Genomic DNA, 26264 nt, shown 5'->3' on the forward strand with positions numbered 1-26264 from the left:
TTTCTGATTAGATAGATATGTGTAAGATCCTGGAACTGGCAATGGAGAGGCAAGATAAATGTGATGTGTAAAGGCAGCCCTGTCTAGAAACAAGGAGAGAGATCAAACACCTGGTCAAAGTCTGGACTAGGTAAGGCTGATGTGTGGCAGGATTTACCCTAAAGGTAGGTTCATGGGTACAGAATTCCCTTTTGGATGTCATAGCCTAGTAGAGGAACTCAGCTAGCTGCCTGGACTGCGGTCCAGCCAGCTGGCCAGCTTCCCTGAATTTGGAAATGGGGGGTGGGGTTAGGGAAAGGGAAGAAGAAAAGGGAGGCTTGGGAGAGGGACAGAGGCCTGGGCTGCTGCTTGGGAGACCATTTGGATCTTTCAGAGTTAGGGCAGAAGGGCATCCCAGGAGTTGTGGGAGTAAGGACCTAGAAGGATTGGATGATGGTAATGGGGAGGGGGGTGTCATGGAGCCAGTGGTGGGAGGAGATGGGGGCAGAGACCAGATGCAGGGGAGGAGCTGGGGAGGCGGAGGTTGGGGGTTAAGGGGAGGAGAGGCAGACGGCTACCGGGAGCTTAAGAAGAGAGGTCCAGCAGCCCCAGCAAAGAAGAAGGTGAAGTGGGAAAGAGGTGGAGGGGAGTTTAATGAGGGATGTACAGGAGGGTGAGGAAGTAGAAGGGTGGGTCAGAGGGGAGGTGAAAAGCAGACTCTAGAGTCCAGTTTTATATCCCCATTTTTCTGGATATCGGATCAAACTTCGGAACTTTTATCAGGGATAAGGGGTCTGCCACAGTGGAACAAGTAGGGGGATAAAGAGCAAGGACAACCTGGTTCCCAGAAACTGGGAGAAAGAAAAAGAAAGCAGAAGTGATTTGGGCCCAGAAAAGAAAATAAAAAGGGGAGGCCTTTAGGGGAAGAGAAATAAGGAAGCCTTTCTGGGAAGGAGCTAAGCTAGAAAAGAAGCAATGTTTGTAGGAACCAGGAGGCTCTGCAGGGGGAAGGGGAGCTGAAATCTTGTTGAGATCCAAGATTTCTTGGATTGGACAGCCCAGTAACAGGCCCCAACATGCTGAGGGCTAAGCCCCATTGGACAGCCCAGGAACAGGCCCTAGCATGCTGAGGGTTAAACACTCGCTCAGTCCTTCTTCGGGTGTTTACGTCCTCCCCAAAATATTCATCTTCAGTGTGTGTCTCTCCTCTTCCCTCTCTATTCTCCTTCCCACCCAGGCCTTCTCAGTGCCAGGGGATGGGGGTGGAGCTAAGACCTCGGGGGAGCTGGGAAACTCTGGGGCACTGACCTGACCCCACAGGAGGGAGGGAGGGAGGGAGGATGAGGGAAAGGAGGGTCAGAGAAGGGAAAGGGGGAGGATACTGAGTGGAATGAACTGGGAAGAGAGACAGAGTTGAGAAAAAGGGGTGGCATGTTAAAGTAGAGTGAATAGAATGGGACAGAGAGTGGGAGGGAAGATAGAATCTGTTTCCAGGGCCTTAGGAACCTGGCTCTGGCTATGACGTCATTTCCAATTTCTGGGAAACTTCAGAGCAGCTCTTCCCAATCAGTCCTGCTAGGAAAGGGAGCTATTAAAAAGAGAAAGCTAGAAAGGAAAGAGAAAGAGAGGTTGCTAAAGAGCATCCAGGAACCCACATTATCACTTTCCAAAAGGACTCGAAAGAAGTAGCTCTTTTTGCATACCCCCCCCTCCCCTTACTCCACATTTAGGCTTTGATGAATTCAGAACTGGGAGAGATCTTTAATCTAGGGAAGCAAACAGGTGAGGAGGGGTATCTTAGGATGGTGCTAAAAACACCAGCTGACAGCCCTGCCCCTCTCTATTTCCATACAAACTCTGTCTGGTTCCCCAGCTATGGTTCAGTTGGTCCTAGGAACTGAGTAGCAAAGGACGTTGGAGAGCAATCACCCTTCCTCATTTTATTAATTAGGAATCTAAGATCCTAGTAAAACAACTTGGCCAAGCCCACTCTAATGAGTTTGCCGAGTGAGCAATGCTGAATTTCAAATCCAAGTTCTCTGATTACAAATTCAGCAATGGGCTACATTAATTGCTCCTCATTTCATGAAAGATGTCCTAGTTTTTAATTTTATTCTGTGTTCACTTTTCTTTTCATTAGGTAGAGTATATTTGCCCCCCTACTTTCCCACCTTCCCTGAGGATGTCCCCATCTAAGGTTATATCAATCTCTGCCTTCCATCCCCAGTCTATTACTTCTTCCCCATTGGAACCTGCTTCTTTCTGCACAACTGAAGAATGACTAAGAGCAGACCAGCAGGGACTGGCAGGGAACTATGACATTGAGTTTGGGCGACACAGGAGAAGAAACAGGGCTGGAGGGAGAATAGAGAATGTGGGATTTGGTGGGGGAATCTTGTATGGACAAAGTTTTATCTTGCAGGTGCCTGGCCTGGATCCAATTGACTGTGATGTGCAGAAAAGAAATGAGGCAGTTGCTATTTCCCTTGGCCCTGTGGCTCAGTACCCTGGGGCCCACAGGAACCAGAGGAGATGAGCTCTCAGTGCCACAACAACGTGGCTTGCAGGTGGCTTTGGAGAAGTTCCACAATCATCCACCTGTGCAGTGGGCATTCAAGGAGATTGGTGTGGACAGAGCCAGTGACATGGTGAGTAGGGGGGATCCCTTTGATTGTAATGAGAAAATTCTTAAATTTGCTTTGGGAGGGGATACATTGTGGGATTTTATTCCACAGATGTAAATATTTCTCCAGCAGGCAAGTTTCTTATTGTTTTTGTTTTTATGTAAAGGCAGTTAATAGAATAACACAGTAAAAACAAGTCACAATAGAATATTACACTCCCCCCCCCCCATCTAAGAAACACTATTTCACAAATACATAAAGAATTCATGGAAATAGTGAGCACACACATAGAGAAGTTATGGTCAGGTCACATGTGTGGAGGAACAACTCGTATTTATCAATGACACCTTCTGGTAACAATACCTGATGCCCAACAAGAAAGTTTGAAAAAGATTTGGGAATTTATAAGCCTCCAGATACCAAGAAAATATTATAGGACCACAGATGATGCAATTTAGTTCAATAGTTTCATTTCATAGATGAGAAAACCAAGGTCTATAGAGATAACCTCATGTTCAAGATCACAGAAAGTGGCAGAGCCAGGATTTGAACCCAAGATCTTCAGTTGCAAATCCAATACTTTCCATTGTGCCACACTGGGTATCATCTTCTCACAGCCATCTCACTTAAGGGAAAGCAATGCACTATAGTTGGGCAGGCAGGTAGCATAGGAGAGTGAGTGCTGATATGGAATCAGGAAGACCCAAGTGCATAGCCAGCTACAGGTATTTCCTAGCTATGTGAGCTTGGACAAGGCACTTAACCCTCTTTGCCCCTGAAAAATGAGTTGGAGAAGGAAATGGCAAACCATTTAAGTATCTTTGCTAAGAAAACCCTAAAAAGGGCCACAAGGAGTGATACATGCTTGGAAAACGACTGAACAACAATGGTGCAATATAGTAGCATTAAAAAAAAAAAAGAAAACCAGTAGAATGCAACCAACATTCATTAAACACCTCCTGTTTATGGAAACCTGTGCTAGGCAAGGAGTGGAGGGTGGTAAGATAATGCCTCTAACCCTAGAGAAGCCTACAAACCACAAGATAAAGGAGGTGAACAGGTTCCAGGAATGGTAGGAGTTGGTTCACCTTTGTGTCTATCCTCAGTCATACCCTGGAGGGACATTTGTCCGACTGGAGTTTGGGCTCCAGCAGACCAGCTGCAGAAAGAAGGACTGGAGGAATGCTGAGTGCAAGGTCAAACCCAATGGGGTGAGTGAAGGTCAAATGTCCCCTCTGCTATGTATATGTATTTGTGTGGTTTCAGGGACATAGATCTGAGTCTCTATGTACTTAAATATATACAAGGAAACACTTCTGTCTGTATGTAATGGGACAGAGGAATGTATGCGTTTGCATTTATAACTGATCCCTGTGTCATAATGTGTGTATATGTGATGAGATATTATTTTTGTATTTATAGACATAAGCCTTTGACTGCATCATGTATATACAGTGGAACTTGTGTCTTTTTGTGTGTTTAGAAGTATAACAGGACATGCATTGCATGTATGTGTAATAGAGAAATGGGGAGGGGTTATCTGTATAATAGAATACGTACCTCTTTTGTGTATATCAAAGAGATAGGGCATGGAAACCTGGCTTTTGTGTGTGTGACAGTGTGACTTGGGGGAGAGGAAGAAGAATAATAAGCCTCATCTTGGAAGGCAGTGACAACAGCCCCATAGTGGGAGTGGGGAGGGGTGGACAGGCAGCTTTCTGGAGGTTAAGCCAATTGCAAATGAGTTGCTTCGATGGATGAGGGTAGGAATGAACTTAGTCTTCAAGAATAACAGTGAAGAAATATGATTGTTTATATAAGGAGCAATTTTGATGTAGTATGGGACAGGTCCTGGGTGAAGCTTTGCTTTAAGGTCCCCAGAAAGAAAGATTGATTCTACCTACCACTTCTATGTTTCAAGACATTAGATAGACCAAAAGGACAGGATTTGGTTTCAGATCTCCCAAGACTACTGAATTCCCTAAGCTTCCTTGATCCTTAAAAATGAGGTACTCCTAATCTAGCCCCCTGAGTAAATCCAAGACAGAACTAGTATAGACCTAAATACCACAGCTTAACTAGAACTAATCAAGCTTAGGGGAAGTGAAAAGAATATAGGACCAGATATCTATAGACTTTAATTCTAGGCCTAGCTCTGTAGTAACCATAACAAGTCACTTTATCTCTCTGGGTCTTAATAACCTTTGGACTTGTAAAATAGGGGGGTTGGATTACATTATTTCTAAGATCCTAAAGCTGGAGGATGGAGGAGGTTATAGGCACTAACTAGCTTTAGTGTTCCACTTATACCAACCTGTCATGGATAATGCCAACATCCCCTTAATTTCTGGTGCCTGTTAGCCAAGAAATAAGCCCATTGTCCCCAGTGCTCTCCATCTCAGCACAGCTGATCCCATATGTCTTTTCCCACAATTCCAACTTGCCATGTCCTCAGTGCATTCCATTCCCTGGCACTAGCTCATCTATTATAGCCAATGTGGCATAGGAGAAAGACTGCTGGATTGGCAGTCAAAGGACCTGGGTTTGACTTTTATCCTGGCCAGTTGCTACCTGAGTGACCTGACCTGGTCACTTCTTCTTTGGGTCTCAGTTGCTTCATCTGTAAAATAAAGAGGTGCCTCAAGATTCCTTCCAGCTCTAGCGCTACAATCCATGGACTGTTGTTTCTATGATTCCAGCGGAAGAGGAGCTGTTTGGCTTGCATCAAGTTTGATTCCAAGGACCGGGTCTTGAAGCAGATGATTCACTGCCCTATTGGGCCCCCATGGGGTCAAAGGGTAGGCCTTGATGTTGTATTTCTAGGGGGGAAGGAGGAAGGGAGAAAGAGAAAAGGGAACTGTAAAGCCTGAATTACCAGAAGGTACCTGGGTGAAAAGTGCAGAATTGGGTAGAATGGTGAGAGAAGAGGAGGAGGCAGGGGCAGAATAGGAGGAAGTGGTTTTCTATTTAACCCTGTGGTTGAGACCAAGCCTAAGTGTACCCACAGGATCCCGAGGGGCAGCAGGAAACCCAGTGCACTCAAGTGGAAAGAGCCGGTGAGGAAACGCACAGCTATTACTTTCCTGGAACATATGCCTTTTCTAGGAGTCACAACTCTGGCTAAAGCCTAAGCAGGTAAAACTTCCTTTGGGAGGCAAGAGGGAAAATGGCTGTATACTGGGCAGGGAGAGCCAGGGATAATGGGTTTAAGAATTGGGAATAAGGCTAGGATTTGGATCTAAGACTGAGAATGAAGTCAGAGTTAGGCATTGGGAAAGTCCATTAGAGGTGGCAATGGAGTTAAGAATATCTTTTTCATCTTTAACTCAAGAATTTCTCTTCTGTTCCCTCCAGGGTGCTACATTGATTTCATTGCCTTTGAAAATCAGTGAATAGTTCAAAGGCTCCCAACATCCCTCCTTATCCACCAGGGCAAGCATTCCCTATCCCACCTCACCTGGGAAAAAAGGCCAGGTTCTGCTAACCCTGTGCACAGCACCTTTGCTCCTTGTTGTGTTAAATAAAACTTCTCGAAAATCTCCGTGTTTACTTCCTTCCACCATGTCTTAGAAGTAAATGGGCATCATAAAAAAGGCATCAGAACTTAGACAAATGGCAGTGGCCCATTTCCAGTCTTTGGGACAGAGGATGAAACTTGCCTTTCTTTTCTCTATAGTGAGGTGGTGGCTTATCAGGGTGAGGGAGGGAAAATGTTGCATATGTTGTGAAATGACTTGTTTTATCAGCTGGTTTTGATGAATTGTCTTTCTTTGTTACAAGGGAGGATTCTCAAGGTGATCAGAATAGTATATATCAGGAAGTAATTGCACTTTTAAAAGTTGAGGTCACAGACCTGTGTCATGAGGTATCTCCAAAAAATTTGCAGACTTGAACCCATTTCTAAGTTAAGATGCAAAATTTATTGTAATTGTAATGCCAATTGAAGAGATCTAAATTCCAAGAGAATTTAGCAAAGAAACAGGAGACACATTTATCTAGTTCTTCATGTTATAAATACGCTAATTTTATAGCCTAGGGGTAGAACCAAGGAGTGGTCTCTAGAATTTGGTTATCACTGACCAACAGACAGTAATGTTTGTAGGACTATTCTAAAGCCAGAAGACTTGAAATCATTGGCAAATTGTTAGAACAATAGTCTCAGGATTACTAATATTGAAGAAGTGACCTGAAACTCTAAAAATCCTTGAAGGAGAAAATCTCCCTTAACTCTGCCTCAGTGAGGGACCCTGCCCTGAGAGAAAGCAAACAAGACAGTTTCATTCTGTTATCTAGGTGGGGTCGATTCATTCCTGAAACTCATTGAATTCTATTCAAATTCCAGCCCAAGCTGAAACCCAGCTTGTAGAACTCCACCCACAAGCCCCCTTCAGCTTTTAGCCAAAGTTCCTATTATAAAAGAGCCAACCTAAAATCCTCTCTTTGCAGAGGTTCCAAACATGCCATGCTGTGTCATGCTAGGCTATACCATGCTATAACCAAGGAAACCTCTGCCCGCTGGAATAATATTTTCCAGTGTTATCCTCTCTTTATTCTCACCTATTTCCCTAACCAGACTTTATGCCTCTCTGTCAGGATTTTTAACCTTACTTCCCAATCCCTATAATTAAACCTTTTATCAATCTAGGTTTTCGGGTCTGTAAATTCCTTTACAGAGAATCTCTGCACCACCAAAAGGGAGTTTCCCCAAACTCTCTACCTTTGTGCCAAATCCCAAGGGGGTGCAGGAGAGCCAAACCTCTCCATTTGGTTCCTTGAACCCTGAACCTGCCACCAGACCTTATCATTTAACTCTCTGACCACCAGCAACCCTAATCTCATTTTGGTTCCCTAAATCTAGACCTTATCATTTGGTTCCCTACTAAAGGGAACCCCAAAACCTAAATCTCATCAATATATCTTCCCTAAAGTCTAAGAGAAGAAATATTATTATATTCCTAGTCCAGAGGACTTTTATAATTATTGACAGAACTCTTAGGTCAGAGGGCCTCAGGATTACAAAGCCAAAAGATTTAGAATCACTGACTTGTTAGAACAGGAGGCCCCTAAGGTTAGGGGACCTTAAAATTATTGCTGTCTCCCCTAGAAGCTCTATTACATCAGTATTAATGTTCCAATAAGGGGAGAAGAAACCAGTGTTCCTTCAGAACATTAATGTCTTCAAAGGATGCTGAGCAAATTAAATAAGAAATCCAAAGGTCCTGGGAGAAGAGCTAGTTCTACTTTGAAGGTTTGAAAAGGGAAGAGAAGGGAATGAGTATTTATTTAGAGTCTACTATGTGCCACATTCAGTGCTAACAGCTTTGAAAATATTAAGGAGAGGAGCAAGAAGGAGAGGTGTGGAATTTTGTATTTTTCATAATTGGGGTGTGTGAGAAGAAAAGTATGCAAATGTTGAGGAAGGGATGAAAGGAGCAAGTATTCAGGAGGATGAACCTTATTCATCAATTATTATTATTATTATTATTATTTTTTTTTTTTCTGAGGCTGGGGTTAAGTGACTTGCCCAGGGTTACACAGCTAGGAAGTGTTAAGTGAGATCTGATTTGAACTCAGGTCCTCCTGAATTCAGGGCTGGTGCTCTATCCACTGAGCCACCTAGCTGCCCCTAGATGAACCTTATTCTTAATTGGAAATAGACAAAAGAGGGCTAAATAAACACAGGGTTTGGCATAGAAATATACCAAATTCAACTGCAAAACAAATAGGGATGATTCAAAAAGGATAATATAAGTGAAAGAATAGCTGCAGGCAAAACTAATCTGATCCTTGAAGAAATAGTATATGGGTAAATGCTCTAGGAAAAAAATGTTTATGGAAACTTTTTTCTGGTTATACATGTACAATCATTGCTTTTACACATTTTCTTATGAATCATGTTGGGAGAGGAAAATAAAAAAAAAAAAGGAAAAATCTGTAGAGAGAAAGAAAAAAAAAGGGAAAACAAAAATGAACATAGCATGTGTTGATTTATATTCAACCTCCATAATAAAGAACATTTTCAAATTTAGTCTGCATTATTAAAACATTTTCTCCATTACTTTGTTAAGTCTAGAAAATCAATAAAACACCATGGAAATATGTTGAAAAGGTTTGTACATATTTATATTGGATTGCTTGGGGAATGGGGAAGGAGGGAGAAAACTTTGGCATACAAAAATGAATGTCTTACAAAAAAAGGAATATTGAAAATTATCTTTACATATATTTGAAAAAAATAAAATACTATTGAGGGATAAAAAAAGAGAATCAACAAAACAACCAAGGCCTACATGAAATGGAATATCGTACTCAATCAACTTTTCTGTTTTCTGCTTTGTATATGGAGGTACTGTTTTGAGTGTTCAACATAAAGATACTTTTAAAAAATAAAATCTCCCAAATAAAAAGTAAATTAAAAATAATTACAACTTTTCAAAAGTTCATTTCATATCCTTGGAAGTCTTCTAAACAGAATCTGGATAGTAAGTTTTTTAAGAAGACTTAAGAGATCTCCATTCAGATACTGAATAGACATTTCTTTCCTATTCTTTTTTTCCCTTTCCTTCTCTTTGCTCACATAGAATTATCCACATACCCTTATCTGCAGGTATTCTGTCCAAAGAAATATAAATCTTTATTTTCAAAAAAAAATTTTTTTTTTGTTTTTAGGAATGTAAATTGCTGAAATCTCTAAATATATCTTGGGTTCTATGGGCTAGCTTTCTGAAGGGCAATGCCTTAAACCCAAAATCACTCTGGCTCTCACTTATTGGCCAACAGTAGGGGACCAGGCCAAAGTCCTCCTTGGTCATTTTTGGGGCCTCACTTGTTTCTGTTTTGGCCAGAAACCCTGAGGGTCTTCCCCTACCAGATTGATTTTTTTTTCTTTTGAGTAGGTAAAAGAGGTTATTCTCTGCCTCATTTCTTATCTAGCCTTAATTGCTTACTAGGTATTCCCTCAGTCCAATTTGAGACCTGCTAAAAAAATCTTAGCTTAAATTAAGGTCAAGGAGCTTAAATTAAGGCCAAGGTTTCCCACTATATCCGGGTTCATCACTAGTCTTCCTGATCTGTATCTGGCCACTGGACTCAGATGGCTCCAGGGGAGAAAGTGAGGCTGGTAACCTTGCAGAGCCCTCCTTCACTTCAATTAATTTGCATGTCATGGCATCACCTCCCTGATGTTATGGTCCACTTCAAGAAGGACAAACAAGAACAGATTGGACTAGATGTGCTCTGAGATCCCTTCTGGTTCTGAGGGTCTGTCATTCAACTTGTAAATCAACAGACATTTCCTGGGTTTGTATTACATATTCAATCTGTTGGGATGATGAATCAAGTCAGTTCCCTTTAGAAGTGAAACAAGGCAGAACTATACAAAACAGTAGATAATTATACTCTCTGCTCTGCAGGTTGTCTACTATAAAATTTAGGAGAATTTTAGAGAAGAGAGGGTGACCAATGAGGGACTATGCTGGTCTCTGAAGATTTCATGGAAGTGTGACTTAAACTGGGCTTTAAAGGATGCATAGACTTTGGATAGGCAATTCTGAGAAAATCTTAGAAACTTAGAAGTCTTTCCCCTCCATCCCCACGTTCAGTTCTCTTTGTCCCAAGATGTATCATCTTCTGTCTCAGTATCTTAAGAAGGTATGGCCAATTTCCTCCACACCCTCAAGTCTGGTAGGCAGGCAAGCATCAGATAGGTATAAGATACCAAGAAGACAGAGAAACTTCTTACTAGCATAGTATATTTTATTTTTTCAAGAAGCCTTTACATATCCCCACTGGGGGTTAGAGAATCAATTTAGGTAAAAGCACCTGCTCTCTTGGTATCAATCTTGTGAGAGTGGGGGTGGAGGTAGGCACAACATACTCTGGAAGAGGTCTGGAATGTTTGGTTTCTCTATGAGTACATACAGATAGAAAGAAGGAAGAGGGTTCAAACTATCTCCACAAGAATGAGACTCTAGATTTACTTTTCCATGAGAATATGTAGGAAACATAATAAGGGAGACAAAACTAATTGGATACAATTTGTGGGGTCAATAATGATTGTGATTCTTCAAAGCCTGGTGCCCTGGGGAACTTCCCTCTCAACACTGGGTATTGGCTGGGCTTAGAAGACAAAGGAAGTTGTGTCTCCCCTGGCAGGTCTAAGAGCTTCTTCCGCCTGGGCTAGAGTATCATCAGCCTTCTGGCTTAGCTCTTTGCATTCTTGTACTGTGTCCTGGAACTGGCGACACGCTTCTTCCAGAATGGAGTTGCCCTGGTCCTTGGGTGGCTTCCAGTAGCTGGGCTCTACCCAGGGCTTAGCCTCAAAGGGAGGGACCGGCCCCGGGCTCCGATGCAAGCATTTGTCAAGGTCCCGGCACAGCTGGTAGAATTCACTTCCCTGACCTGACACTCGCTCCCCATCAATGACTTTTAGGCCAGGCAACAGCTCCCACACCGCAGCCCTGTAAGAAGGACTCTTACAGAGTGGGTTGCTAAGCCGTGCCAAGGAGTCCTGAAGCCTCAGATGTTCCAGGCGCTGAAGTCCTGCCAGACACTTCAGTTGGCCCACCCCAGCCAGCAAGTTACCAGCTACATTGAGACTCTGCAGGTTCTCACAAGAGGCCAGTGGTTCTAGTCCTGTCAAACGGTTGGAGGAGACGTTGAGTACAGCTAGCTGCCGGAGAGAGGATAGGGGTCCCAGGTGGGTGAGGGTGTTACCAGACAAGTCCAGCCACTCCAGTCCCAAACATTCTCCTAAGCAGCCCAAGTCCACCAGCCCTAAATCACAAAGTTTCAACAGCAAAATGGATTCCAAGGAAAATTCACCTGACCAGGCTTTAAGCATTTGGGCTGTAAGACGTACCCTATCACCCTCTCCTGCTCTCTCCCCATGGGACTCCATGATAGCTAGGTGGCAATGGTTGGAAGCCAAAAAAGACTTCAATAGGCTGGAGTCTGGTTATTTAGAGACAGTTGGGGTGAACTGGGAAAAGTATTAGTTGGTGGAGATCTGTCTTCATCCAAGGGTCAGTTCAGGTATTCCATCATGATGTACACTGTCCCTTGCATCAATAATCACCTTGATGTAGGCCAAGTCCCACTTGATCTGTTTCAGGGTCCCTGAGATAAGAAGACAATCAACATGTTACTGAACACCTACTACAGAAGTAACTTAATGTGACAGAAAGACCAACAGAAGATGTAGTTTTAAAATGTAACTCTGATGCTTGCGGTATGATTTTTAATAAACCACATCCTCTCTCTAGGCTTCAGTTCTTATCTGCAAAATGGAAAACATCTCCATTATGTACCTCACAGAATTATTATATGTTGTTTAGGCTCTAAGCACTATACATGACTTTAGAAATTGGAGAGATCTGTGTGGGTTGAAATAGCCCTTTCTTCAGAAGTTATGTTGACTTTGGGAGCAGGGGTGTATATCTGAGGAAGGATATTTCAAGCTGGGAATAGGAAAAAAAACAAAAAAACAAAAACAAACCCAGTGTAAGCTAACAGCAAGAGGAAAGAATGAGTCATGGGTGGAGAGAAGAAATAGCAAAGAGCCTGACCTGGATGGAGGGAAGGATTTGCACTAAGGAAAAAGGGTTGGAAAAATTAAAATACCTCTGCTAAAAGACACACTCCAAGCTGTTCCTTCAATGCTCCCTTATGGCCCACATTCTCTGCATAGTTGGACTAGTTTCAGTCTAAGATACTCAAGCTGGGTCCAAACCCAAGAGTCCTGGGCTCAGCACAGAATCCTTAATCCTGGTGGCTTCATTAATCTTGATAAATTAGATGTGCCCCAAAGGCCTGTAAAGGAATCAGGAGTGGCTTTTGAGTGGAGGGGAGGAGCCACTCACCCCAGGAATTTTAGAATCTGTGATTTCAAATGTGGCCACTTCCCAAGATATGCTGCTATTAATTACAACAGTTACCACCTTGTGAGCCATACCTAATCTCCATGGAAACCAGGCCTTCTGCCAAGGCAACCAGATCCTCCCATACATTTAAAGGGCTAGATTCATACCCAAGTAGCAGTGCAATAGGGAAGACCAAAATCCATCTCTGAGGCAAAAAGCTGGAAGGCATGTTCATGAATATTTCTATAATTATTTTTCCTTCCCTGCTAGTACCATTGACCTTGGCAAACACCCTCACATTATGAGATTTTCAGCAAGATTCTGTTAGCTGACCTATTCCCCTTACCTAAAACATCTACCCCATAACAACACAACTCACAGTAAACACATAACCTCTCTCTTCTGCACATAACTATTCCTCTCTCCATTTCTACATCTAGTCTAAACAAACATTTATTAAGTCACACCAGTGCTGCCCTCTTTCTAAAGGGTCATCTCTTCTATGAAGTCTTCTCAGACGCCTAAATGCAATTTAATATTATTCATCAACACTGTGAGGAAAAAGTCAGTTACACTTTAAAAGAAGGTTAAAACGTAAAATAAGTGATTTATTTTAACTAAAGACACAAGCCATTGGAATCCACTTTTACCACTTTTCAATTTTTACCTCACTCTCTATTCATTTTTAGATTACTCATGCTATTGCATATACCATGCACCCTGGAAGGGATTTGAGAGGTCATCTAGATCAGTCTTTCATGATGAGGAAGCTGAGGCACAGGGAAATGAAGTGATGCATTCAAGATAATACATCAAGTTAGTGGCAGGGGCATACCTGCCAAAAGCCCAGGTCTACCACTTCGGGTTCTACCTGTTGTGATGGTTCCTGGAAAAAAAAAAAAGATGCTTCTCAGGAGGGTTTAATTGAGATATTTCAAGTCTGGTTGAAATAAGGAAATTTCATTATTATCTTTAGGCCAAAGTTGAATTAAATTTGAACCTAAGTAACTCCATCTTGCTTTTAAGTAACTATAAACAGCTACAATTTACTGAGGAAGTACAAATGCAGAACAATGTTACACTCCATGTAACAATCCCTCACTCCATGTGAGATAGACTAAGTTTTTTCCTTAAAAGGTATCGAGACCATCTTTAAGTTTTGGTTGGCTCAGGCTGTTGACATCACTGAATGATCAACTAAACACAAATTCGAAGGCACTCTAGGAGCATTCTAATGCTTTACTCGTACATCAAGATCAAGTCTAAAACAAGAATTTCATTCCTCTGAATCAACAAATTGTTAAATATCTTTCTTTGCTATAAACAAATCTATTTATTAACTTGCTGAATGAGCAATAAAATATGATTTTGCTCCAAATTTAAATCTAAACTACTGGGATGATCCCAAGTCAGACCTTTTCCAGAACAAATTGCATTGATGAAATATCTTGAACTTTTTATCTTTCAGTAATTCTCTAAACAAAGTATCACCTAAACAATGTATCACAAGACAGATGTCTTATGAGCGGAGGTTGTTGCTACTATATATCATTTATATATTTAAAAAAATTATTTCTTCACTGAATTTGTTTTTCCTGTATTCTCATATATACTTGTACCTTCTTAGTGAAGCCTATCAAAATAAACCAATTCTCAAAGTGTGGTTCATTCTTGGGGATCCCTAATACACTTTTAGGAAGTCCAAAGAGGTCAAAAGTATTCTCATAATACTAAGACATTTTAATTTCTGAATATCAATAGATATAATCCACATTAAAAAAAAGTTCTTGAGAGGTCCTCAAGAATTTTAAAGAGTTTATAGTAGGATGCTAAGACAAAAAAGTTAAAAATCATTGGAACAAACATTTCTTTTGATTGCTGATTTTCTGTTCAAAATAAGTCATATAATAAAATCAAATTGAGCTTGTACACAATACTGTTCATTAAACTTGTTTGGAAGTAAAAGGTAGTATATTTAGGCAATTATTTTATTAGAATTTTCTTTTTTGATTTCCACAATAGATCTAAGTCTCAGGGGGTTAGTGTGTGGCAAGAGAATAGCATACTGAATTTTAAATCTGAAGATTTTAGGTTGAAAGTCTTGTCTGACATTTACTATTATGGATCATGGAAAAATCACTTTTGAGCCTCAACTTCTTATCTGTAAAATTGAGATAATACCCACCTTATAAAATTATTGCAAAGCTTAACTGAGATAATATGGAATTCACTTTGCAAATTTTAAAAATGTCATGTAAATATTACTGTTATTATTACTGTTATGTGGTCTATAACAGGGAGGTTTGGGAATCAAGAAGCTCCTGGTTCTTGTTCCTGTATTAGTTGGTTATGAAGTGGTTAGGTCATGATGCTATTGGAGAAAACAGAGTCATGGATTCAATTTTTGAATAGGTAAATTGGTTTTTTCATAATCACATACTACTAGCCTCAACAAGACCTGTATAGATCAGTACAAATTTATCTAGCACTGAAAAAAAGCTCAAAAGTACATATGCACTGATGGTTGAACAATAGCACTCTCTCTATATTAAAAAAACAGTATTCTAGAAGGATCTCAGTAGCTATATGACAAGGGATAGAGCCTATTTTACTTTCTGTACAATGAAGACAATGATTCCTGCAGAAGTTAGTTATTTCACACAAAATAATCTAAGCATAATCAATATAATAAAAATTAAAACTGTCTTTTAAATGTTTTGTTTCCTACTTTACAAATGAATGGCTTATGTCCTTTCTTTATAGGGAATCTACACTGGGGAACTATATGATGTAGTTCCCTCTCTGAGTCCCAATTTTCCTATCTCTAGTATAGTGCCCACAATATTATTTTTGATCTGTCAGCAAGAGAAACAACCAGCACTAAGAAGGATGAATCAAGATCCTCTCATATTCAACTGGTCTTGAGATAAAGGCAGTTAATCTACAGAGCCATGTGTGTGTTGGGGATGATTTCTATGAATGCTGCTACTCCTAGAAAACCCTTCAGCCCTTTTCCTTTGACAGGTTTTCCTTCCTGAACAGTCACCCACAGGGGAAGCAAGCCAGCCTAGCTGAAGCAGCACCTTACCCATCATCTTAACTCAAACCCTGATGGAAACAAGATTTTAAACCTCAAAGTACTGGGAATAAAAGCATCCCCCAGGCTACCAGACTTGCTTTGAGACCAATACCTTGAGCCACTGCTGAGGGGAGAAATCATCATGGAGAAGTCCATCAATAACAGCAGCTGGTTAACTGACACCCAAAGAGAAGATTAGTGCAGGAGTCCTGGATGTGGATACAATCATCAAACTAACGTGAGTTTTGTCATCACAGCCAATAAGCGAGGCAATGTCTATACAAATGAGGGCAACCATCTTCAGCCAGCACTATTTCCCTCCAGACCCTGTTGAACACTAGCGAATTCTGAAGCCAAGAAACTTTGGAAAAGAAATGCTTCTATTCCAGAAGTGGATATGATTTTTACTAGTGAAAATGACTTCAAAGAAACATTAATTTCCAGCTGCTTAGTTGCTGCACCCTAGAAACCTTTCTGTCAGATTTATAGATGAAACTTTCCATGTATGTTGTTTTCCCGTTAGAATGTGAGGCTCTGGAGAGCAGAGAGTATCTGACTTTTAAAATTCATGTCCCTAGAGTTTAACACAATGCTTTGCAGGAAGGAAAAACAGGTAGGTTCAAGGGAGAGTGGGAGGAAGGAAGGAAGGAAGGAAACAAGGAAGGAAGGAAGGGAGGGAGGGAAAGAGGGAGGAAGGGGAGGAATGTAGAAAGGGAGGGATGGAGGAAGTTAGGAAGGCAGGAAAGAACAGAAGGCATATGCCCTGATTATTATTATTTTTTTCAATCTGAACACATTTAGAGAAAGGGACCTTAAGAAAATTATCTTCTTAAGCCTACAGGTTTTAGAACTGCAATGGGCTTTAGATATCATCTAGCTCAGTGGTTCTCAGTATTGTAGGGGTCCTGCTGGGGGTACCTAAAACTCTCTCAGGGGATTCTCTAAGCCAAAATTATTTTCAAAATAATACTAAGACATTTTATCTTGCAATACAAATAAAATTTGATAGAAACAATAAATATAAACACATAAACAAAAGCTCTTTGGGGAGTCAACATTTTTTAAGAGTGTAAAATAATTCAGAGACCAAAAGCTTTAAGAACTATCGATATAGAATAATCCCCTAATTATAAGGGATACTTGCTCCAAGCCCCACAGTAAGTAGTAAATAGTAAAGTAGGCATTTAACCTAGGTCTTCTGATTCCAAATCCTATGCTCTTTCCATTATGCCACTATTGCTTATAGTAATATAACTATCCATATATGAACATAAGCATACATATACACACAATTTTCTATCTATTAAGGAGGTGGTGAAATATCTGAGTAGACTAGTGTTCAAAAAAACCCACACATTTTTAATGAACACATTACCTCAAAATATAAAATGAATTTAGTATAATGAAAAAAAAACAACACATGGCCTTGGGAGGCCCAATTCTGTATGAACAGAATGGATTAGGGGGCTTGAAAGGTAGGGTCTGGATTCATTAACCCATTAGAGCCTGTGTAGGGTGGTGAAAAGAGCTTTGATTTGAACTTTAAGCGATTTTAACCCAACTCTGTTGTGAGTTCATCGTGAAAACAAGGAAAAATAACTTCACCCTTCTTAGCTTTAATTTGATTACTCACATCCAGAATGAGGGAATTGACTGGCTGGTCCTTCAGGTCTCTTTTAGTTCTGATAACGAGGAAAGGGAAATGCATCCCCAAGGCTATCTTCCTTAAGCTACTGGACCATGTTATGAAGGCCTTTGGATCATGCCCCACCTCATTTTTCAATCTTCCTCTCTGCCTTTTAGTACTGTCTATACCAGATGCCCTAAATCTCAGGAAGCTAGTCAGAGCCCCATACTTTGGCTGGTCTTCCTAAGCTATCTCCAACTTTCTCTTTCTTTCCTTAATTCCCTCATCAAAATACACCTGGCTGGTGACCCATCCTTTTAGGGCCTCTCTTATTGAGCAATATGATTCATATTAACATAACAAATGAGTTTTTCTCACTTCTCCCAATTGAGGACTTTCCCCTTTAGTAGTTCTCATAAAACATACCATCTTAACCTGCTGTTTTATTTCATTCTACTGAATACTTTCTTTTCAGGATGCACTGTGGTGTAGTGAAAAAACAAAACAAAACAAAACAAAAAAACACCCAACACTGAATTTGGAATTAAGAGCCTTGGAATCCTAGGTCCATCCCCTGGGAGACAGGTCTTTTTTCTTAATTCCAGTTCTCTCACCACTAAAGAAAGGAATAGCCTGCCTCCCTCCTCTCACCCAACTTGTTTTGGCAAGAGTGACTTATGATTTCTCTCACTTTATTCTACTTTTATTAATATGTCATATTGTGCCTCTAACTATTAAACTATAACCTCCCTAATATCAAGGTCTATATTTCATTTGTGTATTTCCTTGTATACAGTAGAAAACACTAAAAAGTCATTAGATTCCAATTGATCACAAGAAATGAACTTTATGGGTCAGATTGGTGGGGGAGATACTCTGTGTATTGGGTAGCTCCCAATGTTTACCATTTAGGTTGTAAGTGCTCCCAACAATCTCGAGCATAATCCTTTGCAACTTTGTGGATCCATGAAGACATTAATGGGTGAATACATTAGAATGGGGTTACATATTTTCATTTCCCTTTAAAACTGGTACATTTTTAGAAGGATTCCTAAAGTAATTTTGAGAAATTCTCTGTTGGCCTACATCTATTCTTATCATGCAAAGTACCTCTTTGCTGTTGCCTGTCCCTTTATTTGAATACATCTCCTATGATACTGAAATAGCTTGGTAGATATATGCTTGAAAAGCTATATGATGCAAGATGTCAACTGCTTCTACGAAGTAATAAAAATCACACAAAAATGATACAAATATTCCTACTCATATGTGATTGTTAAAGTTATAAATTTTAAGTGATCAAAAAAGAAAACTGATAATCTTCTGATTAAGCATGGAGATAGAAGTCTGAAAGCCATTTCAAATTTTCATCATATGCGTATAAAATTTCTGGTGTTCCCACCAGAGGGAAAGGGCATAATTCTCAGAGATTAAGGTTCTATCAGGTGATACTGATCAGAGCTGAATGCTCTGTGCTGTCCTGAGCTCTCTGAATTAGCAGAAGTAATACTAACAGCTTCCAAATCCTCTAGTCTTTCCATGTCCTAAACACTTAAGCTGGCTATGAATGCTGGGCTAGAAAGGGTCTTCTCTTCCAACTGACTATGACATCCCCAAGGTTGATCAAAAGCTTGTTCTCTGAAAAGCTTAATACTCTTCATCTCCAGGGAAAGTCTCTGGTTTAAGATGACAGGACGATTTGGGGAGTAGAATATGCAGAGAAGATTCCAGAAGGTGGGCAGGACAAGCAAAAGAAGGCTAGCAGGGCAAGGGTTGGTCACATATTTTTCCTTAGTGGAACAAGCCCCCCTGGTCTGGTTTCTTGACCAATTCTCTGTAGAGAGGGGGCTCCACTTCCAGGGGAAGCTAATGAATATAGTAGTAAAGAGGTACAGAGCTGCAACAGCACAGAAAGAATGATCTTCCCATTTTCCTGAGCCTGAAAGTACAAACGGATCTTCAGGAAAGTATGCAGAGAGTACACTTGTGGCAGCACCTGACTCATTGAGGCTTTGGGCACTCAGATTATCATTTCAAAGGGCTACAGGAACTTCAATAGACTTTCTGTAAGGCTCTAAAATCCTGGGGAGAAGATCTTCACCCCTATTTATCAAGCTAATACCTTTTGGTCTAATTATAAGAATGGTGCTTCTGTTCTACAAATCATTTTACATGTGAAAAGTGGAGTCCTAGTGACCTGTCTCTCTCAGTCATGGTATCATGGTGGAAGGCTACTCTTATCCTATAAGGACTAGAAGGTGCAAACTGAAACAAGTTGGGCCTCTGATAGAAGAGAACAAGATGAAAATCCATTAGGCTTCCCTAGAGTCACTTCTAAGCTGGGTGAGACAAGCCATCTACATAAAAACAAAGTTAATTCAAAGATTCTCATGTATGATAAAATTGTCATTGCTATTCAGTTATATAATGCATTATATGGATTTTTTAAAAAAAATTACTGCTAATTTACAAGTTTAGTTATATTATTTTTTGGTTAATGATAAAATTAGTTTGCCTTCAAGTAGAGAGTAAAGCAGTGCAAGAAGAAAGTCCAAGATTTAAAATGTTACAGTTAATTCATAAGATATATTTTTAAAAACTCAAAAGCTTCTTTTTTTGTTTGTTTGTTATTTAGGAATAATAGAGTATTAACTAGGTTACTGACTCAAGTTCAGGTCTCTATATAGTAAGAATGAGGATAACTTGACAAAGAAATGAGATGAGAGAAATAAAGATAACAAAAGAATAAGAAATAGATTGGGTAATCCAACTTCATTTATAAAAACAGCAAAGAAATTAGTGTTAATTTGAAAAAGAGCAGATCTAATATAGCTGTCAAGTAGATGAAAAGAAGACAAAATTATACCATGGAAAACCCATGAGTGCTTGAAAAGAATGAGTCAGAAGACCTGAATTCAAATCCTAATACTACTATTCACTGCTTGTATAACTTTGGACAAATCATTTCAAATCTGTGGATCTTAGTTTCTTCATCTGTCAAATGAAGGTCTTTGACTTGATGTCTTCTTGAATCATTTCCAATTCTGAACATAGGAGCCTCTCACTTTGAAATGGGGAAAAAAGAATTGAAATTATATCGAGTGATTGAAATTAAATATAAAAAAGTACCTCCCAACACAAAACTGCTAAAAATTGAAGTGTGCCATTCCTTCAGCAGGTCTCAGAATCATGTGATTTTAAGATGGCTGCTGTGCTTGTTATTTCTATCAAGTAGGATAGATCAAGGATGGTAGGTCATTGTTGGGAAAATTCTCCAGCTTGTTCTTTGAAAAGTAGGAGAGGAAACACTAGATGATCTTTGTTTTGAGGGTCTTGAAAGGGAAAGATCCAATACTTTCAAGTCTATTCCTATCCCTAGCTAATACCTATCAAGTCTATGAGGGACTTATTTGAATATTTAGTGTTTGTTTAACTGCCTATTTCCTCAATGAATCTTTCTCAATATCTCCCTCTTCCAGTCCCTAGTGTGGTATATCAGAAAGAATGATGAAATTACAATCAGAGGACTAAGGTTCAAATTTCAGTTTTGCTGCTTTCAACCTATGACCAAGAACAAATTAAAAAATAAAGAACTAAAAGATCTCTAAGATCCCTAAACTTAAATTGTGGTTATATGAATTTTAAGCTTGTAAACCTATGAATTAGTGGTAATCTCTTTATGCTATGGGCATTTATAATACTGTTAACATATATCATGCACTTATCTTTTATTTTATATTACAGTTACTTGATTTATATTCCCTGCTAATAGCTCACATTTATATAGAGGCTCTAAAGCAGGGGTTCTCAAACTGCAGCTTGTAGGCCGCATGCGGCCTACTGAGGACGTTTACATGGGCCCTCAGGGTTATGGCAAAAGGACTGAGGGGTGGAGACAATGTGAGTTTTTGTTTTTACTATAGTCCGGCCCTCCAACAGTCTGAGAGACAGTGAACTGGCCCCCTATTTAAAAAGTTTGAGGACCACAGCTAGGTTACAAAGCACTTTCCCTACATCCTATATGATAAATAGTATAAGTATTATTATTACTATTTTACAGTTGAGGAATGGGCTCAGAGAGAGTCAGGGCCATGATCACAGATAGCAATCTCTAAATTCTCTGAAGACAGAGAGTAATCTTTATTTACTTCAGAATCACCATCAATGCATTGTTGATATTATACACTGAATTATTTGTTGAACTCAAGTGTAAATAGTATTATTCTCTGGGTTTGTAGGGAGTGAGATACCAAAGAAACTAAAGATCACATCCCTGCTCAAGAAAGATGTCAGAACATGAGAGTTAGTAAGGATTTTAGGAGTTATCTATTCCAGTCTCTTCATTTCACAGATGAAAAAAAAAACTGAGGCCAGGAGAAATTAGACCAATTACTCAACATCACACAGTAGATAACAGAGCTAGGATTAAAATCCACAGCTGGAGGATCTAAGTCCTGAGTTTTTTCTTTAACACCATTATCAGATAGAACCTAAAGGAAGTTTTTGATTTAAATAAAAAACAACTAAACAACTACTGAGACTTTCTCACTTATCACAAAGGAATGGGAAAGAGTCAGGGTATTGGTTACCTCTCCAACCCTGTATTCTAGAATCATGATATATTTGTTTGCCACAAGTTAGACCCCTTTTTGTAAACTGTCTTTTAGCAATCATGTAAATATGTTTGCCTGTATTTCAGTGTTCACAAATTTTATCTGCACTATATTTATTGGTCGTCCATTTAAAATTGCTTTGTTCTTATTATCTTTTTCAACATGAATATATAATATCTTCCTGAATTATTTTCTCCTCGAGGGCAAGGACTATGCTTCTATTTGTTTTACCTATAGTCCGATCCCAACTGTCCCACTGAAGGGCTTTGGACAGAGTGAACACTGTTAAGCTCTTTGCCTTTTGTCTCAGTCCTCCTTATTTAACATTTGCTTATTGTCATACTTCCAAAATCTCAAGGCCCCAGCCTAACAGTTTCTAACCAGAGAAACATAGAATACTAGATTAAACAATTTCAGCATTCCATCTGAGGCATGAAGCCCCTCTAAAATGTTTGACAAATGGTTTTCCAACATATACCTGAAGATATCTTTAGTGCACAGGGGATTTTGAAAATTGTGTGTTTTGTGACATTCTGTATTGCCAATTGTGACAGTAATTTGGCCAATTTGTGACAGTAATAATTAATATTTATAGAATTTTAAACTCTACAAAGCAACTTTCATAATTTTATGTGGTAGACAGAATAAGTATTTTATTTTATTTTATTTATTTTTTTTTTTGCAGATAAAGAAAAGGAGACACTGGTAACCTGTCTACAGTCATACCACTAGCATCCTAGAATTCAAATTGAAGTCTCCAAAGTCCAAATTCAGAACTACATAAGTATAAGCCTACTTACAAAGGGAAGAGCATTTAAAAAAATGAAGAGGCAGAATGGCTGAGATAGTGAGTGCATTCACACACATAAAACATATATCTACATAACAGGCTGAGATAACAATAACCAGTTACTTTTTTTCCATTTAAGAACTTGTCCTTTATAAAGTAAAAATAAGCAAAGAAGAATATTTAAAATCACAAAATCAAATATACCTTGGTTTTTCATTAAATTTTTATTTTCCCTTTAAATATGAACCAATTACATCATACAGTTTTTTAATCATATCTTTTTATGATAACCCTGATTATGTGCATATATATGCACATATGGGTAGGTGTATCTTTACTAATCAGAGCTGTGTGACCTCATCAGGATGGGTACTTCTTTAGCTAGAGCTTAGCAAACCCATTTCATAGTTTGTGAGTTTTGTTCAATTATATCTTTCTGTGAAGAACATACTGAAACACTTCCTCCAACCTTTTCATTATGAGTTCTACCAATGTGGTATTTGAGTTTTTCATCTGAGGCTTCTCACTCTTTCGACATTAATGGCTTACCTGATTTCTGCGAAATTCATTCTTCTTCCACTTTGTCCTTCCAGTACTAACAGCTTAATAGGATATCTTTAATGTAACTGTTGTAAGGGATGTGGGGAAAGAAAAAGCAATAGCTTTAGAGCAGATGACAAGATAGCATCTTGGTTCAGCTATGTAATCTCAGATAAACCTCTTCACTAAATTTCTTAATCTGCAAAATAAGAAAGTTGTACTAGATAAACTAATATCTATTTAAACTTAAAATCTTGTGAATTGTAAATCTTATGGTGTCAGAGGGCTAAAGGCAGACAAAAGCATTTATAGAAAATCCCACTTGGGTATGATTTTTTTATTATTTAAGTCCCTATTCTCCATGTGTAGTTGGGGGAAGCACTATTATGATTGGAAAAGACAATAAACTAGCAATTCGGAGATCTTGTTTTTTTCTTCTGGTTCACAATGCCTGTGTGATCTTGGACAAAAATTTATTAATAAAAGAGTTTGGGAATCCTCCAATCCAACCTTTCAGCCCAATGAGGAATTCACTTCTATAATCCTGGTTATCTAGCCTTTCCTTGAACATTTCCAATGAAACATCACTACCTTAAAGGTAGAATTGGAATCTCAAAGATACAAATGTGTATGTCTATGTGTATGTGAAAAGCGTTCTGCCAACCTTAAAGTGCTATATAAAAGCCAGCATTTATATATTGCTACATTTTAATCATATAGTATATAGCATAACATTATAATTTTTTATTTTATATGGGCTGGAAGACAGTCCCAATACAATGACAATTACCCTTTTATTTTACAGATTAGGAAACCTAGCACCAGAGAGGTTGCCCATGGTCACACAAGAGGCACTCACTTGTCACCTGAGTATAATCCTCGTTCCTGCTTCACCTTACCAATAGCAGGACTGTGTGAGTGCAGAATGGGCTCAGGCCGTGACGATGACTCTCCCGGACTACGAGTCTCGTGTACCCTGTCTTCCTGGGTGGGCAGGATACGCCACAGGCCACTCCTTTTGAGCAACCCGGCCTTAAACCACTTCTCTGGTCCCTCACCGCGAGCACTGAAAAGGCGTCAAGGAGAAATAATGCCCAACCTCTTGCCCCGCTTCCCCTAACCGTGACCCCAGCCGTAACTCGGTCTCCCCGAGCCAGGGGCCCTTACCCGACGCAGCTGGGGAAAGTCTCAGTCTGGGCGGTAACCAACTGCATCCAATCCAGTCCGCCCACAGAGGCGGGCCCGACCTCGGGAGCAGCTCACGCCCCACTTTCCCCGGTCTAGGGCGCTCTGGGGACGCAGCCACGACTAGCCTATGATGAAGCTTGGAGGGAGCCGTAGACCTGGACCGGCTCATCGGAATGTAACTGGGGGGGGGTTATCACTCAGAGATACGAGAGGGGTAGTTAAAAAGAATTGAGACCGAAAAGCCAACCTTTTAAGACTCATCCTCCCCCGAGAAAATAAACAGGATGATACAATCCAAGTGGAGGATTCCCCCTTCCTCCGTTATCTTGCAGTGCTAGTGAGAAGCGCATGCGCTAGTTGTCCTGTTCTTCTTTTCCCCAGTCTCTGATCTCGAGCCTCTTCTAGTGAGTGATGCTATTTCAAGTGGTCTGGGCTTGCACCAAAATCCTGTTGTACAAAAATGCCCTTGGTTCTTTCAGTAGAAATGTTTGAAATTAGAATATAAAAAAGTCTCTTTAGAAAATGTAAGGTCAGTGGTGACTGCCGCTTGGAAAGTATTTATTGTACGTTATTATTCACCATGTTCTCCACTAGCAAAATCTGATCCAAAGAATAGCTTAGAACTTCAAAAACAAAACACGGTTTCTTTATTATTATTTTTAGTTGTTGATGAATTGACTTAAGTGTTTATTGACTGACTTTAAAAAAATTATGCTGGTTACCAACAGTGTTAGAAAGTTGAATTGGAAAAAATTAATTTTTAAAAAAATTTTTTGTTATTGTTTAACAAAAACACAAAATCTTGTTAATGAATGGGAAATAACCAAGAAAAGAATCGTAAAAAATTGGAGGAAAAGATCAAACTACATGATCTCATCCTATGACCATGAAATATATATGTGAATGCACATGAAGTAGATATATGAATGCACATGAAATATGCAACTTCCAACTTGCAAAGAAAGTCTTATAAAAGCAAATTGAACAGAAAAAAACTAGAGAGATATAAAGGAGAGCAATTCTAGTGGACTGGGGTTCAACTGAGGAGACTTATTTGAAATAGTGGATGAGGATTGTGGAAAAGAACTGGAAGAGACATTTGTATTTGGGAAAATGCCATAAACAGAGGTACAAATGTGGAGTTTAGCCCATCTAGGAATGGGAAAGGGACAATCAGGTAGAATGAGCAAAACACCCTGAAATTCAGTAGAAAAGATGATATAAAGAGAGGGGGAAAGCTCAATACCATGTTACTCAATAATTTAGTTCAACAAATACTTTTCAGCTCATCTGCTAAGCAAAGCCTTAGAGAATTTGGAATCTGAGCAAATGGATTCCATTGTAATTCTAAAGAATGGCAGTGGAAAACGTGTTGAAGCTGAGCAGCTGTGGTTGTTTTGCTTTGGACAACAGGCTCATTGCATAGAACAATCTATTAAGCTTTCATCTAACACCTGTGGAGATATAGTAAAAGTATTCTTTTTGGTTCAACTAAAAATATTAAGAAATATTTATCCAATCTTTCTAGACTTTTCCTTTTAGAAAAAAATTTTAAATACAAAAACAAAAGGCCTAGGAAAAATAGATTAAGAGTGGAAATCAAACTGAGAACAAAAATACCTCCTTTCTTGTTAAGATGTTGCCTTCTCTGTCCCTCAAAAGAACTGGTATTAAGATTCTTCTACAGTATCTTCTTTCCCATTTAAAAGGGATGCAGGAGCTTAGCAAATCTTGCCCTTAGCCTGTTTTTACAGCCCCCTTGATTTAGGATTATTTTTATCTTTTAAAATAAAGTTATTTATTATTAAAACAATATAATATTATTATAATAGTACATATTATATATTAATGCATTATATCAATATTAATGATTATACACAAGACCAGTTTTATCTATAATATTCTATATTACATATAGTATTATTATAATATAATAATTATTATAAAATATTTTTAGTTCTCCT

At 39.3% G+C, this 26264-nt stretch overlaps 2 protein-coding genes across 20 annotated transcripts; one reads left to right on the forward strand and one right to left on the reverse strand.

The window, feature by feature from the left end:
* The first annotated feature begins 482 nt into the window (after window positions 1–482).
* RARRES2 (retinoic acid receptor responder 2) lies at window positions 483–6142 on the forward strand. Of its 2 annotated transcripts, none has more exons than XM_074267547.1 (6): window positions 483–602; window positions 2402–2627; window positions 3710–3814; window positions 5303–5401; window positions 5611–5738; window positions 5958–6142. In XM_074267547.1, exons 2-5 carry the CDS (start codon window positions 2430–2432, stop codon window positions 5725–5727), a joined length of 519 nt encoding a protein of 172 aa, XP_074123648.1. In that variant the 5' UTR covers window positions 483–602; window positions 2402–2429; the 3' UTR covers window positions 5728–5738; window positions 5958–6142. The 2 variants fall into 2 exon arrangements, with proteins under 2 accessions (XP_074123648.1, XP_074123649.1); XM_074267548.1 differs by lacking the exon at window positions 483–602 and adding an exon at window positions 1740–1761.
* Window positions 6143–10340: 4198 nt separating this feature from the next.
* On the reverse strand, window positions 10341–24633 carry LRRC61 (leucine rich repeat containing 61). Of its 18 annotated transcripts, none has more exons than XM_074267535.1 (5): window positions 24280–24420; window positions 23122–23198; window positions 13299–13349; window positions 12225–12413; window positions 10341–11720 (listed from the first exon to the last, which is right to left on the reverse strand). In XM_074267535.1, the coding sequence occupies exon 5, from the start codon at window positions 11500–11502 to the stop codon at window positions 10723–10725; it is 780 nt and encodes a 259-aa protein (XP_074123636.1). In that variant the 5' UTR covers window positions 11503–11720; window positions 12225–12413; window positions 13299–13349; window positions 23122–23198; window positions 24280–24420; the 3' UTR covers window positions 10341–10722. The 18 variants fall into 18 exon arrangements, with proteins under 18 accessions (XP_074123636.1, XP_074123633.1, XP_074123630.1 ...); XM_074267532.1 differs by lacking the exon at window positions 24280–24420 and adding an exon at window positions 24012–24273; XM_074267529.1 differs by lacking the exon at window positions 24280–24420 and adding an exon at window positions 23972–24273.
* Between the last annotated feature and the right edge of the window lie 1631 nt (window positions 24634–26264).

Source organism: Sminthopsis crassicaudata, chromosome 5 (assembly GCF_048593235.1).
Source record: "Sminthopsis crassicaudata isolate SCR6 chromosome 5, ASM4859323v1, whole genome shotgun sequence".
NCBI lineage: Eukaryota > Metazoa > Chordata > Mammalia > Dasyuromorphia > Dasyuridae > Sminthopsis > Sminthopsis crassicaudata.

What these genes read in the sequence shown, in the direction of transcription:
- RARRES2 (XM_074267547.1), top strand. Translation starts at nt 2,430, where the DNA reads ATGTGCAGAAAAGAAATGAGGCAGTTGCTATTTCCCTTGGCCCTGTGG. An exon ending in GCAAGGTCAAACCCAATGGG is followed by an intron (nt 3,815 to 5,302) that starts GTGAGTGAAGGT and finishes CTATGATTCCAG; the next exon opens with CGGAAGAGGAGCTGTTTGGC. An exon ending in GGCCCCCATGGGGTCAAAGG is followed by an intron (nt 5,402 to 5,610) that starts GTAGGCCTTGAT and finishes GTGTACCCACAG; the next exon opens with GATCCCGAGGGGCAGCAGGA.
- LRRC61 (XM_074267543.1), bottom strand. Translation starts at nt 11,502, where the DNA reads ATGGAGTCCCATGGGGAGAGAGCAGGAGAGGGTGATAGGGTACGTCTT.